This window comes from Macaca thibetana, chromosome 18 (assembly GCF_024542745.1).
Source record: "Macaca thibetana thibetana isolate TM-01 chromosome 18, ASM2454274v1, whole genome shotgun sequence".
NCBI lineage: Eukaryota > Metazoa > Chordata > Mammalia > Primates > Cercopithecidae > Macaca > Macaca thibetana.
Window position 1 is genome coordinate 59,619,392 of NC_065595.1, and position 13,990 is coordinate 59,633,381.

General features: G+C 35.5%; 1 protein-coding gene across 2 annotated transcripts in view; it reads left to right on the forward strand.

The window, feature by feature from the left end:
• The window catches only part of ROCK1 (Rho associated coiled-coil containing protein kinase 1), a 156,377-nt gene that overhangs the window by 89,229 nt on the left and 53,158 nt on the right, over positions 1 to 13,990 (forward strand). For both annotated transcript variants that reach the window (XM_050767630.1, XM_050767632.1), the window contains exons 13-16: positions 831 to 879; positions 8,276 to 8,411; positions 9,641 to 9,732; positions 9,836 to 10,082. In XM_050767630.1, coding sequence (XP_050623587.1) covers positions 831 to 879; positions 8,276 to 8,411; positions 9,641 to 9,732; positions 9,836 to 10,082 — 524 coding nt within the window. The remainder of the gene's footprint in view (positions 1 to 830; positions 880 to 8,275; positions 8,412 to 9,640; positions 9,733 to 9,835; positions 10,083 to 13,990) is intronic.

Consider the following 13,990-nt stretch of genomic DNA (forward strand, 5'->3'; position numbering starts at 1 on the left):
AAGTCTTTAAACTTGGATGAGAAAAGGTGAATGTTTTCTCTAACTTGTAACTTAATTTTAGCACTTGTTTTCAATTCTGAGCATAGGCAGCAATTCAGTTATTAGCAGTAGTTGTTAATTTTTATTACCAATAGAAATTATAGATGTTTTCTTATTACAGTTGTTACAGCTATCTCTAAATATCATTTATGCTCATCAGTACTTTGAAATTACTGCCACTAGATCTTGTGATTTAATATATTAATAAAGAAGCATATATACTACTGAATTATACATGCTTTTTAAAAGTTTATTACTGTATTTCAATATAATTGGCTCCTTTTTTTTTTTTTTTTTGGAGATGGACTCTCTATCACCCAGGCTAGAGTGCAGTAGCACGATCTTGGCTCACTGCAACTTCTGCCTCCCAGGTTCAAGCAATTCTCCTGCCTTGGCCTCCCAGGTAGCTGGGATTACAGGCGCCTGCCACCATGCCTGGCTAATTTTTTAAAATTTTATTTTTAATAGAGTTGGGGTTTCATCATGTTGGCCAAGCTTGTCTCGAACTCCTGACCTCAGATGATCCAGCCGCCTCGGCCTCCCAAAGTGCTGGGATTACATACGTGAGCCACTGCACCTGGCCTAATTGTCTTTTAATCATATATAATTTTTGTGCTTCAAAAAATATTTTGGAAAAAGGCCATAGGCTTCACTTGACTGCCAAAGAGATCCATGGCACCAAAAAAGGATACAAAACTCTAGTTAAGTGGAAAAGTAAGGAATGTGAGTGTTTAATACTGGGCAATAGGAAATAAATATATTTCTAATCTGTATTGCTTTTGTTTTTACAGAACCTCAAACATAAAACTAGACAAGATAATGAAAGAATTGGATGAAGAGGTACTTTTTGTTTTCTAATCAGAAGTTTCCTTTTTGAGATTTTTCTGTCTTTCAAATTGTTTCGTTTCCAGAGAAAATTATATTTAAACTCTATAGTTTGAAACACAAAACAGAGCCACAGAATTGTGATGAGAGCCTTACCTTGGAACTGCAGTTTCAAGTGGTACAGATTAGATTATAGTTTAATTTCCTTTGTACAATTGTATTCTACAGCCATATTGAAATTTTAGTATGTAAATTTCAGTTCAGTGGTTCTTGATGGTTGAAATGTGAGAAAGGAGCCAGAGAAGCAAGCTATCAGAAATTGAATCTCAAACTGTATCAGAAAGAGACAGACAAATAAGGAAAAGAGAGAAACACAGTTTAAAATATTTTTAAAAGATTAACACTGACATAATCTCATGTAATCAAATGGAAAATATATTGATTTTAGAATGTTCATCTTTTCCATGGTTACCTGTCAAAATTTTTTTATTATCAGAGAAACAATAACAAGCATTCATAATTCAGATGTTCGTTTGCAAATATGTAATACATTTCCATTCCTCTTAGTCAACTTCTAAGTATATTTCTACTGTGTCTATGAGTCCCATGAAAAGAAATACACTCTCTATAGTCTTCTCCTAATATATTATTTTGTCCTTTTTTAGGTTTAATCTCTGATAGTTTTTATGCTGTGTTAATTTTTTCTTCCCTTATAGAATGGTATCTGTCAATGGCTTGCTTTCTTTCGTGGGTGGCTTTGGATATCCATGTAATCATCTATGAAGATTTAGATAGCATTTTACTAACTTGCCTTTGTATTTAGCCTTAGCAGTATATATTTGACTCTGAATGTTTAAGGAGTCCTTTTTTGCATGTCTTCTACTTACATTTAACTTTTAAAACACAGATAAAATTCAGATGTGCTAGATTTAAGTTATTCATTTTTCCAAATTAGAAGTAGAGAGAGACATTTGCGGTATGAAATTAAAATAGTCTCACTTCTAGAAAGATGGAGTAAAAGTACCTTTCCGTATTCCTCCCAGTAAATACAGCTAAAAACCCTAAACATTAAATATAAAGCAAACATAAAAAGATTTTGAAAGTTGGAAAGAAGGCAAACCAGCCTAGGTTACTTGTGTCCTGAGAAACAACACATGAATGAACCTTCAGGGTTTTCGTTTTGCTGCGTGTATCTTAGACAGGGTGCTGGAGAAGCCAGCAACCTTGAAATATCAACAATTGCAGACAAAGCTCCAAAAAAGGCTAATTTCCTTAGCCTAAAGACCAGAAAAGGAGCAGGCTAGCAAATCAGAAAACTTATACTGTCGCTGCTTTTTTCAGCCAAACACCACAGAAAAACGGTAGCCCCATTCTTAACAGCAAAGGCTGAGTGGCAAGTCCAGATTTCCATCTCCACTATGCTGTAGCACACCCCAACTTCCAATTAGAATAGTGTCAGAGAAGGCCCAGTAAACGAATTTTCATCTCCCGTGGGCAGTAACAAACCTTCCTTCTCTCCCCAGACAGCTTAGCAGTGACCATGTGGGGAATCTGCACTTACACTCCCAGCTGGCAGTAATGGAGTGCCCCTCCCACTGCCTTCTGGGTTGGTTTCAAAAGAGGCATGGTAGGGATTAGAACTTTTGACTGAAAATAACAAGCTCCCCTCCACAATGCAGTGTCATCTGTGGGGGCCACATGAGGAGCAGCCATGGTGCACTCGATGGAGGCCTGGTAGAGCGCCAGAACTCCTGCTTCCACGCAGCAATGATAAGGATCTGCTCCCCTCCCCACCTGAGGTGTCAGTAGAGGCTGAGTGGAAAACCTGGACTTCTCCAAACTCCACCTGGCGGAAAAGAGGCAGCACCCCCTTAGTTTCACCAGAACAGTGTCAGAGGAGACCTTCTAAAAGAGATTTTAAATAAGATCCAGAATGTTGTAAGATGATGTCCAGGTTTGAATAGAAAACTACTCATCATAATCAGAACTAGGAAAATTTTAACTGGAATGAGAAACAATAATAAACTAATATCAACGCTCAGACGACACAGATGTTAGAATTATCTGACAAGGATTTAAAGGAATCATCATAAATATGTTTCAGTGAGCAACTATAAACATATAAACAAGCAAAAAAAATAGTCTCAGAAAGACATAGACAGTATAAAATAGAGCCAACCAAAAATTGCAATAACTGAAATAAAAGTCTCAATAGATGGTGTCAGCAGCAGAGTGAACAATGCAGAGGAACGAATCAGAGACCTTCAACAAAGAAAAATAGAAATTATACAGTCTGAACAATAGAGAGAAAATGGTCAGAAAAAAAGTGGCAGAGCCTCTGGGACCTGTAGAACTATAACAATAAAGTTCTCACATTCATGTCACTCGAATTACTAAAGGAGAGGAGACGGGGGTGGGAAGAAATGATAATGGAAAATTCAACAAATTTGACAAAAGACCTGAACTGACTAACAGAAGACATAAACCACCAAGAAGCTTAACGAACCACAAAAAGTGTAAACCCAAAGATATCCACACCAAGACACAATAGCCAGATTTCTGAAAATTAATGACAAAAAAGAAATCTTAAATACAGGACACACCTTACCTAGAAAGGAAAGAACAGTGTAAGTGACAGCTGATTTCTTACCAGAAACCATGGAGGCCAGGAGGAAGTGGCATGATTTTTTCAGGTGCTAAAAAAACAAACAAACCTATCAACTCAGAATTCTGTGTTCAATGAAAATATCCTTTTCAAATGAAAAAGAAAATGACAACATTCTCAGATGAGGAAAAACTAAGATAGTGTGTCACCAGCACACCTTCCCTAAAGGAATTGCTAGAAAAAATTCTCTAAACAGAAAGGAAATGATAAAAGAAGGAATCTTGGCCAGGAGGGGTGGCGCACATCTGTAATCCCAACACTTTGGGAGGCTGAGGCGAGCAGATCACTTGAGACCAGAAGTTCAAGACCAGCCTGGCCAACATGGCGAAACCCCATCTTAAAATACAAAAAAAATTAGCCAAGTGTGGTAGCGCATGCTTGTAATCCTAGCTACTCAGGAGGCTGAAGCTAGAGAATTGCTTGAACCTGGGAGGTGGAGGTTGGAGTGAGCCAAGATCGCACCACTGCACTACAGCCTGGGTGACACAGCAAGACTGTCTCCAAAAGAAAAAGGAGGAATTTTGAATTACTAGGAATAAAGAAAGAGTAAAATATGGGTAAATACATTTCTTTCTCCTCTTGATTTTTTTTATAATAGGCAGTTGAAGCAGAAATTATATTGTCTAATATGATTCTCTGTGTATGAGAAAAAATATTTTAGACATTATAAACAGAGAATAATGGGTCATAAAGAAAGGTAAAGTTTTTAGGTCAAGTGTGGTGGCTCAGGTCTGTAATCCTGGCGGATTGCTTGAGCCCAGGAGTTCAAGACCAACCTGAGCAATGAGGTGAAACCCCATCTCTACAAAAAATACAAAAATTAGCCAGGTGTGGTAGTGCACGCCTGTAGTCGCAGCTACTAGGGAGGCAGAGGTGGGAGGATCACTTGAGTCCAGGAAGTTGAGGCTGCAGTGAGCCATAAGCATACCACTGTAGTCCAGCGTGGGTGACAGAGTGAAACCCTTTCTCAAAAATAAATAAGATAAAAATTTTAAAAAGAAAGGGGAAGTTTTTATACTTTAACTGGTAAGATGCCAATACCAGTAGAGTGTACTATATATTAAGCTATGCATATACAATGTAATATCTATGGCAGCCACTGAAAGGCCTTACAAGGAGATACATTCAAAAACACCGTAGGTAAATCAAAAGGAATGCTAAAATAATGTTTAGGTAACCACAGAAAGACAGGAAAGAAAATGTAGAAATAACAGAGATCAAACAAAAATGGCAGATTTAACCCTAACATACTACCAATAATGACATTAAATGGAAAGTAAATGGAATACCAATCAAAAGAGGTGATAGGCATAGATTTTTTTAAATCCCCCATTTATGTATCTGTCAGAAACTCTTCAAATATAACAATATAGGGAAGTTGAATATCAGAAGATGTAAAGAGATAGCATACAAATATTAAAAAGAAAGCAGCACTATTGGCAATGTTAATACCTTAACGTAGACTTCAGAGCAAAGAAAATTACCATGAGCATAGAGGAGTATTACATAATTATAAGAGTTAAGCCACCAAAAATAAATAAAAATCCTAACTGTACACTAGACAAAAGAGCTACAAAATGTGTGAAGCAAAAGTTAATAAAACTGAAAGGAGAAATAGACCAATCCATAAATATTGTTGGAGACTTCAACACCCCTAAGAATTACCAAACATTGGAGAACTCAACCACACTGTCAGCCATCAGAATTTGTTCAACATTTACAGAACTCTCTACTTAACAGCAGAATATACCTTCTTTTCAAGTGCTTAAGGAACACACACCAGGGTAGACTACATGCCAAGCTATAAAACAAACACATTTGAAAGCACTGAAATCATACAGAGAGTTTCCTGACCAAAATGTACAGATGAGAATAACAGAAAAATCTGCAAACACATGGAAAGCAAACAACAAACTTCTAAATAATCCAGAGGTCAAAGAAGTCTCAGTGAAAAAAATACATTGGAATGTTAATTATGTCTCATAAAACTGTTATGGCTCTTCATCTTTAAAAAATGTTTAAACAATGAAGTGAAAATACATCATCAGAATTTGTGAGATGCTGTTAACATAGTGATGAAGGTTAATTTATAGCACTAAATGCCTACCTTAGGAAAGAGGAGAAGTCTGAAATCAATAATTTAAACTCCTACTTCTGGAAACGAGAATAAGAAGAGTGAAATAAACCCAAAACAAACAAAAGGAAGGACAAGTAACAATAAGAGCAGAGAACAATGCAGTTAAAAGCAGGAAAACAATAGAGAAAAACAGTGAAACAAAAAACTGTGTGAAAAGATCAACAAAATTAACCTCTAGCAAGACTGATAAAGGAAAAAGAGAGGACACAAATTACCAGTATGAGGAATGAAATAGGGCTAGGGCATATACTATAGACCATATAGGTATCAAAAGAATCATAAGGAAATACTATGAACAGTTCTAAACACAATTAAGACATTTAGATGAAAGGGACTAACTTCTCAAAAAACAAACTACCACAACTCCTACAGTGTGAAATAGGTAATTTCAGTAGCCCTATATAAGTGTTAAGGAAAGTGAATCCATACTTTTAAAACTTTTTAGATAATATGGATGACAAATACCATGTGAAAAGAGGTTCACGTAATTAGTCATTTGGGAAGTGCAAATTAAAATTACCATAAAATATTACTCCGTAACTATGGAAAAGCAGTAAGTTTTAAAATTATGTCAATAACAAACTGGCAAAGATATGGAGAAACTAGATCACTTGGACATTGCAGATGGGGATATGAAATGGTACAGACATTCTGGAAAACCAATTGACTGTGTTCCTGAAAAACTAAACATGTACCTACTATGTGACCTAGCAATTGTATTCTTGGGCATTTATTCCAGAAAAATGAAAATTTATATTCTCACCAAAACCTGTACACTAATGTTTATAATAGCTCTATTTGTAATAGCCGAAAACTGAAAACAATCAAAATGTTCTACAGTAGGTGAATGGTTGAACAAACTTTGGTACATTTGTACCATAGAATACTCAGCCACAAGAAGGAATGAACTGTAGATACATACAATACATAGATGGATTTTAAGGACTTTATGTTGAGTTAAAAAAAAAAAAAAAACCTGTCTTGGCTGGGCACGGTGGCTCGGGCCTGTAATCCTAGCACTTTGGGATGCCGAGGCAGGCAGATCGCGAGGTCAGGAAGTTGAGACCATCCTGACCAACATGGTGAAATCCCATCTCTACTAAAAATACAAAAAAAAAAAAACTGTCTCAAAAACTCATATATTGCATGGTTCCATTTATATAACATTCTCAAAAAGACAAAATTATAGAAATGGAGAACCATTAGATGCCAGGAGTATGGGTGGTGGGAAAACAGGGATGGATGTAGCTATAACTAGTGACTGGAAAGAGATTGTTGTGATGACCAGTTCTGTATCTTCATTGTGGTGGTGCTTACATGAACCTACATATGTGATAAAATGACAGAACTATACACACCTTATACCAGTGAGAATTTTCTGATTTTGTTATTGTACTATTGTTATATGTAACGTAACTACTGGGGGAAGCTGAGTGGAAGGGCACTTGGGATCTCTCTGTACTATCTTTGCAACTTTCTTTGAATGTATAATTATCTAAAAATTAAAGTTAGAATGATGAACTCTTAGAATCAGAAAGACCTTGAATGATTTATGTCCAATTTTTGCTTAAAGATGAGAAAGCCCAGAAACACTATAAAACAGGTTTCCTAATGTGGAGTCTTAAAAAGTGAAGCATCAAAAACAAGATTTACTGGTAGTGGTAACTGAGAAAGGTACACTTTTAAGTTGTGAAAATGTGGGTATTTTAGGCTGGGTATGGTGGCTCATGCCTGTAATCCCAGCACTTTGGGAGGCTGAGGCAGGTGGATCACTTGAGGTCAAGAGTTCAAGACCAGTCTGGCCAACATGGCAAAACCTGTCTCTACCAAAAATAGAAAAATTAGCCAGACACAGTGGTGCATCCCTGTAGTCCCAGCTACTTGGGAGACTGAGGCACGAGAATCACTTGAACCCTGGAGGCGGAGGTTGCAGTGAGGCAAGATTGTGCTGCTGCACTGCAGCCTGGGTAACAGAGTGAGAATCTGTCTCAAAAAAACAAAAAAAAAATAGACAAAACAAATTGGTATTTTAATCCTCCTCTCTCCGGTAGTTTCTTTTACTAAAATAACAATTTCCTTGATTGCTTTTTAATACACATTGGTGGGTAGATACCTAGAACATCTTAGAAAGATAAGCAAGTTGTTGTTGACAGAGATAGGATTAAGGGAGACATCGAGGAAATGGTGAACTCACTGCACATTCTGTACCATCTGGTAATGTTTGAGCTTTTCATCACTTTATTTCATTCCTTAAATTTGGGATTGTTATGCCAAAATATTGGTAACACAATATGATTGTCTTAAACTTAGAGAGTGGCTTTCAGTCTGAAAAGATTCACAGGGTTGTATTTTAAAGTTTTGGAGCCAGAAGTCTCTGAAAATTTTACCTATCAAGTTCAAGTAAGCAGAGTCTCACTGTCTTCTTAAAAGGCAAGCTACTTAGAAAGTTGTATTAGGAGATACTATTTGCTTTTGAAGCAGAACATTCGTCTTAGGTGTTTGTCTGGTTTTTTTTTTTCTTGTTTTTTTGTTTTTAAAAACAAAATACTCTCTTGAATAAATGACGAGAGTATTAATCACAATGGTAACTTTTATCATTATAATTTCAGGGAAATCAAAGAAGAAATCTAGAATCTACAGTGTCTCAGATTGAGAAGGAGAAAATGTTGCTACAGCATAGAATTAATGAGTACCAAAGAAAAGCTGAACAGGAAAATGAGAAGAGAAGAAATGTAGAAAATGAAGGTGAATTGTCACTACTTTTGAAAAATGATAAAATTTCTAACATTGTCATGAGGTTGTCTTTAATTTAGTGTCCATGATATGTACATAAAGCTACAGTCCTAAGACACTTTATAAGCTAAATAACCCAGATCTCAAGTTAAATTTATAACATATTAAAGTAAATAGTAAGTAGTGTTTAACTAGAGTAGTGATTGTCATCATGGTGTGCATACTGGAATCTCCTGGGAAGCTTTAAAGAGTACTGATGCCTAAATCCCAGCGATTCTAATTTAATTGGTCTAGATATGTGGCCTGAGTATCATTATTTTTTACAAGCCCCCTAGGTACTTATAACAAGCAGCTGCGTCTAAGAACTGCTAAACTAGGATTTCTTGTGTTTTAATGCCTATTACAAATATATTTAAAATACCTTTCTACACCCATTGATGCAGTGATTTCACTTCCATAAGGTATTTTACATACATACTCATACTGCAAACTGATATATACACAAGGCTATTCATTGTAGCATTGCTTAAAATGACAAAAAAAAATGCAATCAATGCTTATATGAAACATAATGTAACACATATATGAAACATAAAGGTAATCAATGCTGTAATAAATTTTAGTACATCTATATGGTAGAATACTATGCAGCTTATAAAAAAAAATCATCTCCTTAAATACTGGTATAAAACAATCTCTAAGATACATCTTTAAGTGACAAAAACAAAGTACAGATTGCTTGTGTTTAAAACAAGAGTACTTGTCTATATATGCTTAAATTAAATATGTATTAGGGAGGAGAGTCAGTTAAGGGAGACTCACAAGGAGCAAAAATGACTAAATGGAGAAAGGAAGCCTTATACTATCTGCCATTTGATACCTGTTAAATTTTGTATTAAGATATTGAATTATCAAGCAATTGATCTATTGAAAAATAATATTAAAACTAGCTTTATAATTACACTAACAGAGTGATCTTATAAAGGGAATAAAGGAGATGGAGTTTGAGATTTACAGTAGTGAGAAGAAATCTGTTTTTGCACTCTGTATTATAAAATGATGTTCTACTTTTTAATGAATGTAAAATGCAAGTACTTCCAAATTGGAATTTGGCTTTGGGAGTGGACCTAATGTAGCTGACTGTTATGGCCTAAGACTAAATGTCATTTTTTAAAAAAGGATTTATATGTTTCCACTATGAAAATTTTGTAATTTCTATATATTATTCTTTCATTTTCTAGTTTCTACATTAAAGGATCAGTTGGAAGACTTAAAGAAAGTAAGTCAGAATTCACAACTTGCTAATGAGAAGCTGTCCCAGTTACAAAAGCAGGTAAGTGTTTCAAATGAGGTTCCTTTTTTTAAAAAAATGTAGATAATTAAATTGTATTGTACTTTGGTCAGAAACCTATTTTCTTTCTTTCTTTTTTAAATAGCTAGAAGAAGCCAATGACTTACTTAGGACAGAATCAGACACAGCTGTAAGACTGAGGAAGAGTCACACAGAAATGAGCAAGTCAATTAGTCAGTTAGAGTCCCTGAACAGAGAGTTGCAAGAGAGAAATCGAATTTTAGAGAATTCTAAGTCACAAACAGACAAAGATTATTACCAGCTGCAAGCTATATTGGAAGCTGAACGAAGGGACAGAGGTCATGATTCTGAGATGATCGGAGACCTTCAAGGTAATATTTTTTTTATTGTGGTAAAATATGCATAACATGAAATTTATTACAACATTTTAACCATTTTTATGTATACAGTTCAGTGGGATTAAATACAGTTCACAGTGTATGCAACTGTCATCATATAAGTGGAATCATACAGTGTTTGTCCTTTTGCATCTGGCTTTTTTACTTAGCACAGTGTCTTCAAGGTTTATCCATGTTGTGTGTGTCAGATTTTCGTTCCTTTTTAGGGCTCAGTAATATTCCATGGTATGTGTATACCACATTTTGTTCATCCACTCATCTATCAATGGAAGGAATATTTTGTAATTTTTATTTTTAATTGTCAAAAAATATATAACAAAATTTACCATCTTGACCATTTTTAAGTCTAAGTTAATATATTTATGATCATATTACCCTCATAAAGAAAATGACTTTGGTGAAACCAGATGGTTGCATTCTTTTTTATTTACATTTTTTTGAGATAAGACCTTGCTCTGTTGCCCAGGCTGGAGTGCAGTGGCATGATCACAGCTCACTGCATCCTTGAACTCCGGAGGTCAAGCAATTCTCCCACCTCAATTTCCTGAGTAGCTGGGACTACAGGTGCATGCCACCATGCTCAGCTAATTTTTTCATTTTTTGTAGAGACGGAGTTTCACCATTTTGCCCAGGCTAGTCTCAAACTCCTGGACTCAAGCGAAACACCCACTTCGACCTCCCAAAGTGCTAGCATTATGGGTGTGACACACCACACCAGGCCAGCATTCTTTCTCTTTTAGGATAATGCCTACATTTGTATCACGTTGTAATTTCTTCACCCTCACGGGTACTCCTGCGGGGTAGGTAATGTGGATATTTTTCAGTTTTACAGGTAAATTAACCAAAAACTTCATTTGAAAACTTGCCTAATTCATAAAGGTTTTACTCAAAGTGAGACTAATCCAGGCAAAGAGGATTATCACTATTAAAACCTAGGAATTCCTCATGCATTGTTGGTAGTAATAGAAATTCAATTGCAGAAATAGAATCCCATTACACATTAAAAGTTATATACTTGGGAACGTTTGAACTGGAGATACTGATAAGTCTTCGTAAATCTAAGAGGCAAAAGATTGAGTATAACTAACAGTGAATAAATGAACAGTTTTTAAATAGTAATAAAATTCAGTTTGTTTTCAAAAAGATTCCTGGCTTTACGTACTCACATATTTTTCTTTTTTCTATTCCTGTTAGCAGCAGCATCCATACTACCTAATCAAAACAAATATGCATGGAAGTTGCCAGATCTCTCAGGAAAAAATTGGAGGGAGGAGTTCATTTTAACCTTAGTTAGAGTTGGGAACATAGTTTTGGGTCCCTTGGGGCTTGATGATTAGCTATAATTCAGTGGAGAGAGGTCAGGGTCAGCTTTTGTGACTAAGGAAACAGAAAATATGATCTCCTGTTGGTTCTTAGCTGAGGAGTGTTGTGCAATCATATTTCTCAGGGACCAGGCTTAAAATAGATCTGAATATAACTAAGAAAGTAACCACTTTATATGTAATAGGAAAGTTACAGACTTCCTTACATTGTTTTCCTAGGCCTTTTTATACAGCTTATTAGCTGTTTGAAAGTCTCTTCATCACCCTTCTTTGTCTGTAAACCAAGGAGATAAGAATAGGTTACCTCTAATAAATCTTTCCAATTCTGAAATTCTTGTAAGTTTGTGATCTGTGTTTGACTGAGCTTTGAGCTCCTTGCTCAGAGGCAGAGATCATCCGTGTACTATCAACAGTGATTTTAAACTGTATCTATTTTTTAGATATCAGTTAAAGTTAAGGAAAATTTGTAGTGTGATTTATTGTTTATCCTTTTTCAGTGTTTCCTTTGTTTATTTTGGAACTTAAATGTGACTAAAAGCTCACATACACTAAAATAATGCACACAACTTATGTGAGTTTCAACATACATATAAAAGGGCATTGTGGTTTTTTAAACAAATTACAATGTTTATATTACTCTTTTCTGGTCTTTAAGAACTTTCGGGCTTCTCAAGTGTAAATTTAGTTTGGGATGATGGGCTTCTGGCAGAGTCTTGATTGTTATTCATTAATGGAGTGTCCTCCATATATGACCTCTGTTGAATAGTCTTTTTTATTTTTTACTTTTTATAACCCTTTAAAGTATAAAAACTATTCTTAGCTTGAGGTCTGTACAGAAACAGGCTGCAGCCCTGACATTTGCCAGTGCCTGGACTAGTGAAACAATAAGGCTGCGATTGATTACAGGGAAAGTTTCCAAAAGTTCAGGCTATAGAGGCTTAATGAAAGTGATCAAAATGTTATGGAGGATTGAAAATTTTAACTGAATTGATAAGCTCTCATATATAAGTTTATCTGTGATTCTTCAGATTGAATGGCAAGAAACAATTTTTTTTAATTAACCATTTTTGAAAGTCTTTTTTTTTTTGTATTGTTTGCACCAGAAGTGCTTCAGATTTTGGATTTTGGGTGGTTTGTAAGAATATCTGCATTATGAGTATCCCAAATCTGAAATCCTTGAATGTCATGTCAGTGGTCAAAAAGTTTCAGAATTTGGAGCATTTGGGATTTTTGGATTTTCCGATTAAGGATGCGTAACCTGTCCTGTAGTGACCTCTTGTGTACTCATCATTTAGCTTCAAAAATCTTCATTTGGTAGCCAGTCGTATTTCATTTTATACCTCTACCTCCCCTTCCCAATCCTCTGACACTGAATTATTTTGAAGCACATATCAGGCACCATGTTGTCCTTTTGTAAATACATCCTAATTTGTAAATATTTCATTATCTTAGGGACTCTTTTTTAGAAAGACAAACATAACTACAATGTCATTATCAAAGGTAGAAAATAGGTGACAGTTATTTAATATTATAAAATATCTAATTACTGCTTAAATTCCTCTAGTAGTCTCATAATTTGTTGTTATTATTGCATTTATTTTGCCTGAATTTGGATCCAAAGTTTGGACATTGCATTTCATTAATAACGTCCCTTAAGTTTATTTTAATCTGTATTTTCCTCCTCCCTTTTATGTTCTTTGTAATCTCTTTTTGCTACTGTTTTTGGTTAAAGAAACCAGGGTTTTTTTGGTCCTGTGAGTGGCTCCCATTCAGAATTTTACTGATTTCATCCGCTGGTATCATTTAGCATGTTGCTGTGTCTGCGATAGTACTTTAAACCAGATGTTAGATCTAGAGATGTGATCTACTTCGGGTAGGACTTTGTCAAGAACACTTGTAAGTAGTAGTATTTAGGTACCAGGAGATACATAAACATAAAATCTGGGCTGGGCACAGTGGCTCATACCTGTAAAACCAACACTTGTGGGAGACTGAGGTGGGTGGATCTCTTGAGCCCTGGAGTTTGAGACCAACCTGAACAACATGATGAAACCCCATCTCTACAAAAAATACAAAAATTAGCCAGGTATGGTGGCACGCACCTGTAGTCCTAGCTACTTAGGAGGCTCAGGTGGAGGATTGCTTGAGCCCAGGAGACGGAGGTTGCAGTGAGCCGAAATCGTGCCACTGTACTTCAGCCTGGGCAACAGAGAGAGACCCTGTCTCAAAAACAACAACAAACAAACAAATGTAAAAACTTAAAGTCTGGCTGTATCTTTTTGTGGTGTTAGTAGCCATTGATGATATCATTGCCTAGGACCTTTGTTTCCTTAGGAATTTGCGGTGGTGATCATCTGTTTTTATCCTTCTTCATTTGTTAATTGGCATACTACTCTAGAGATAAACATTTCTTCATCAATTATATAGTAGTTACTTTGAGGTACAGCTTATAAAAGAAAGTCAGGTTAAATACTTAATTATTTGTCAGTTTTTGGAACAGTGAGTTATTTCCCAGGCATCCTCCAAAGATGATTAGTGAATTTTAAAAATGTATCTATG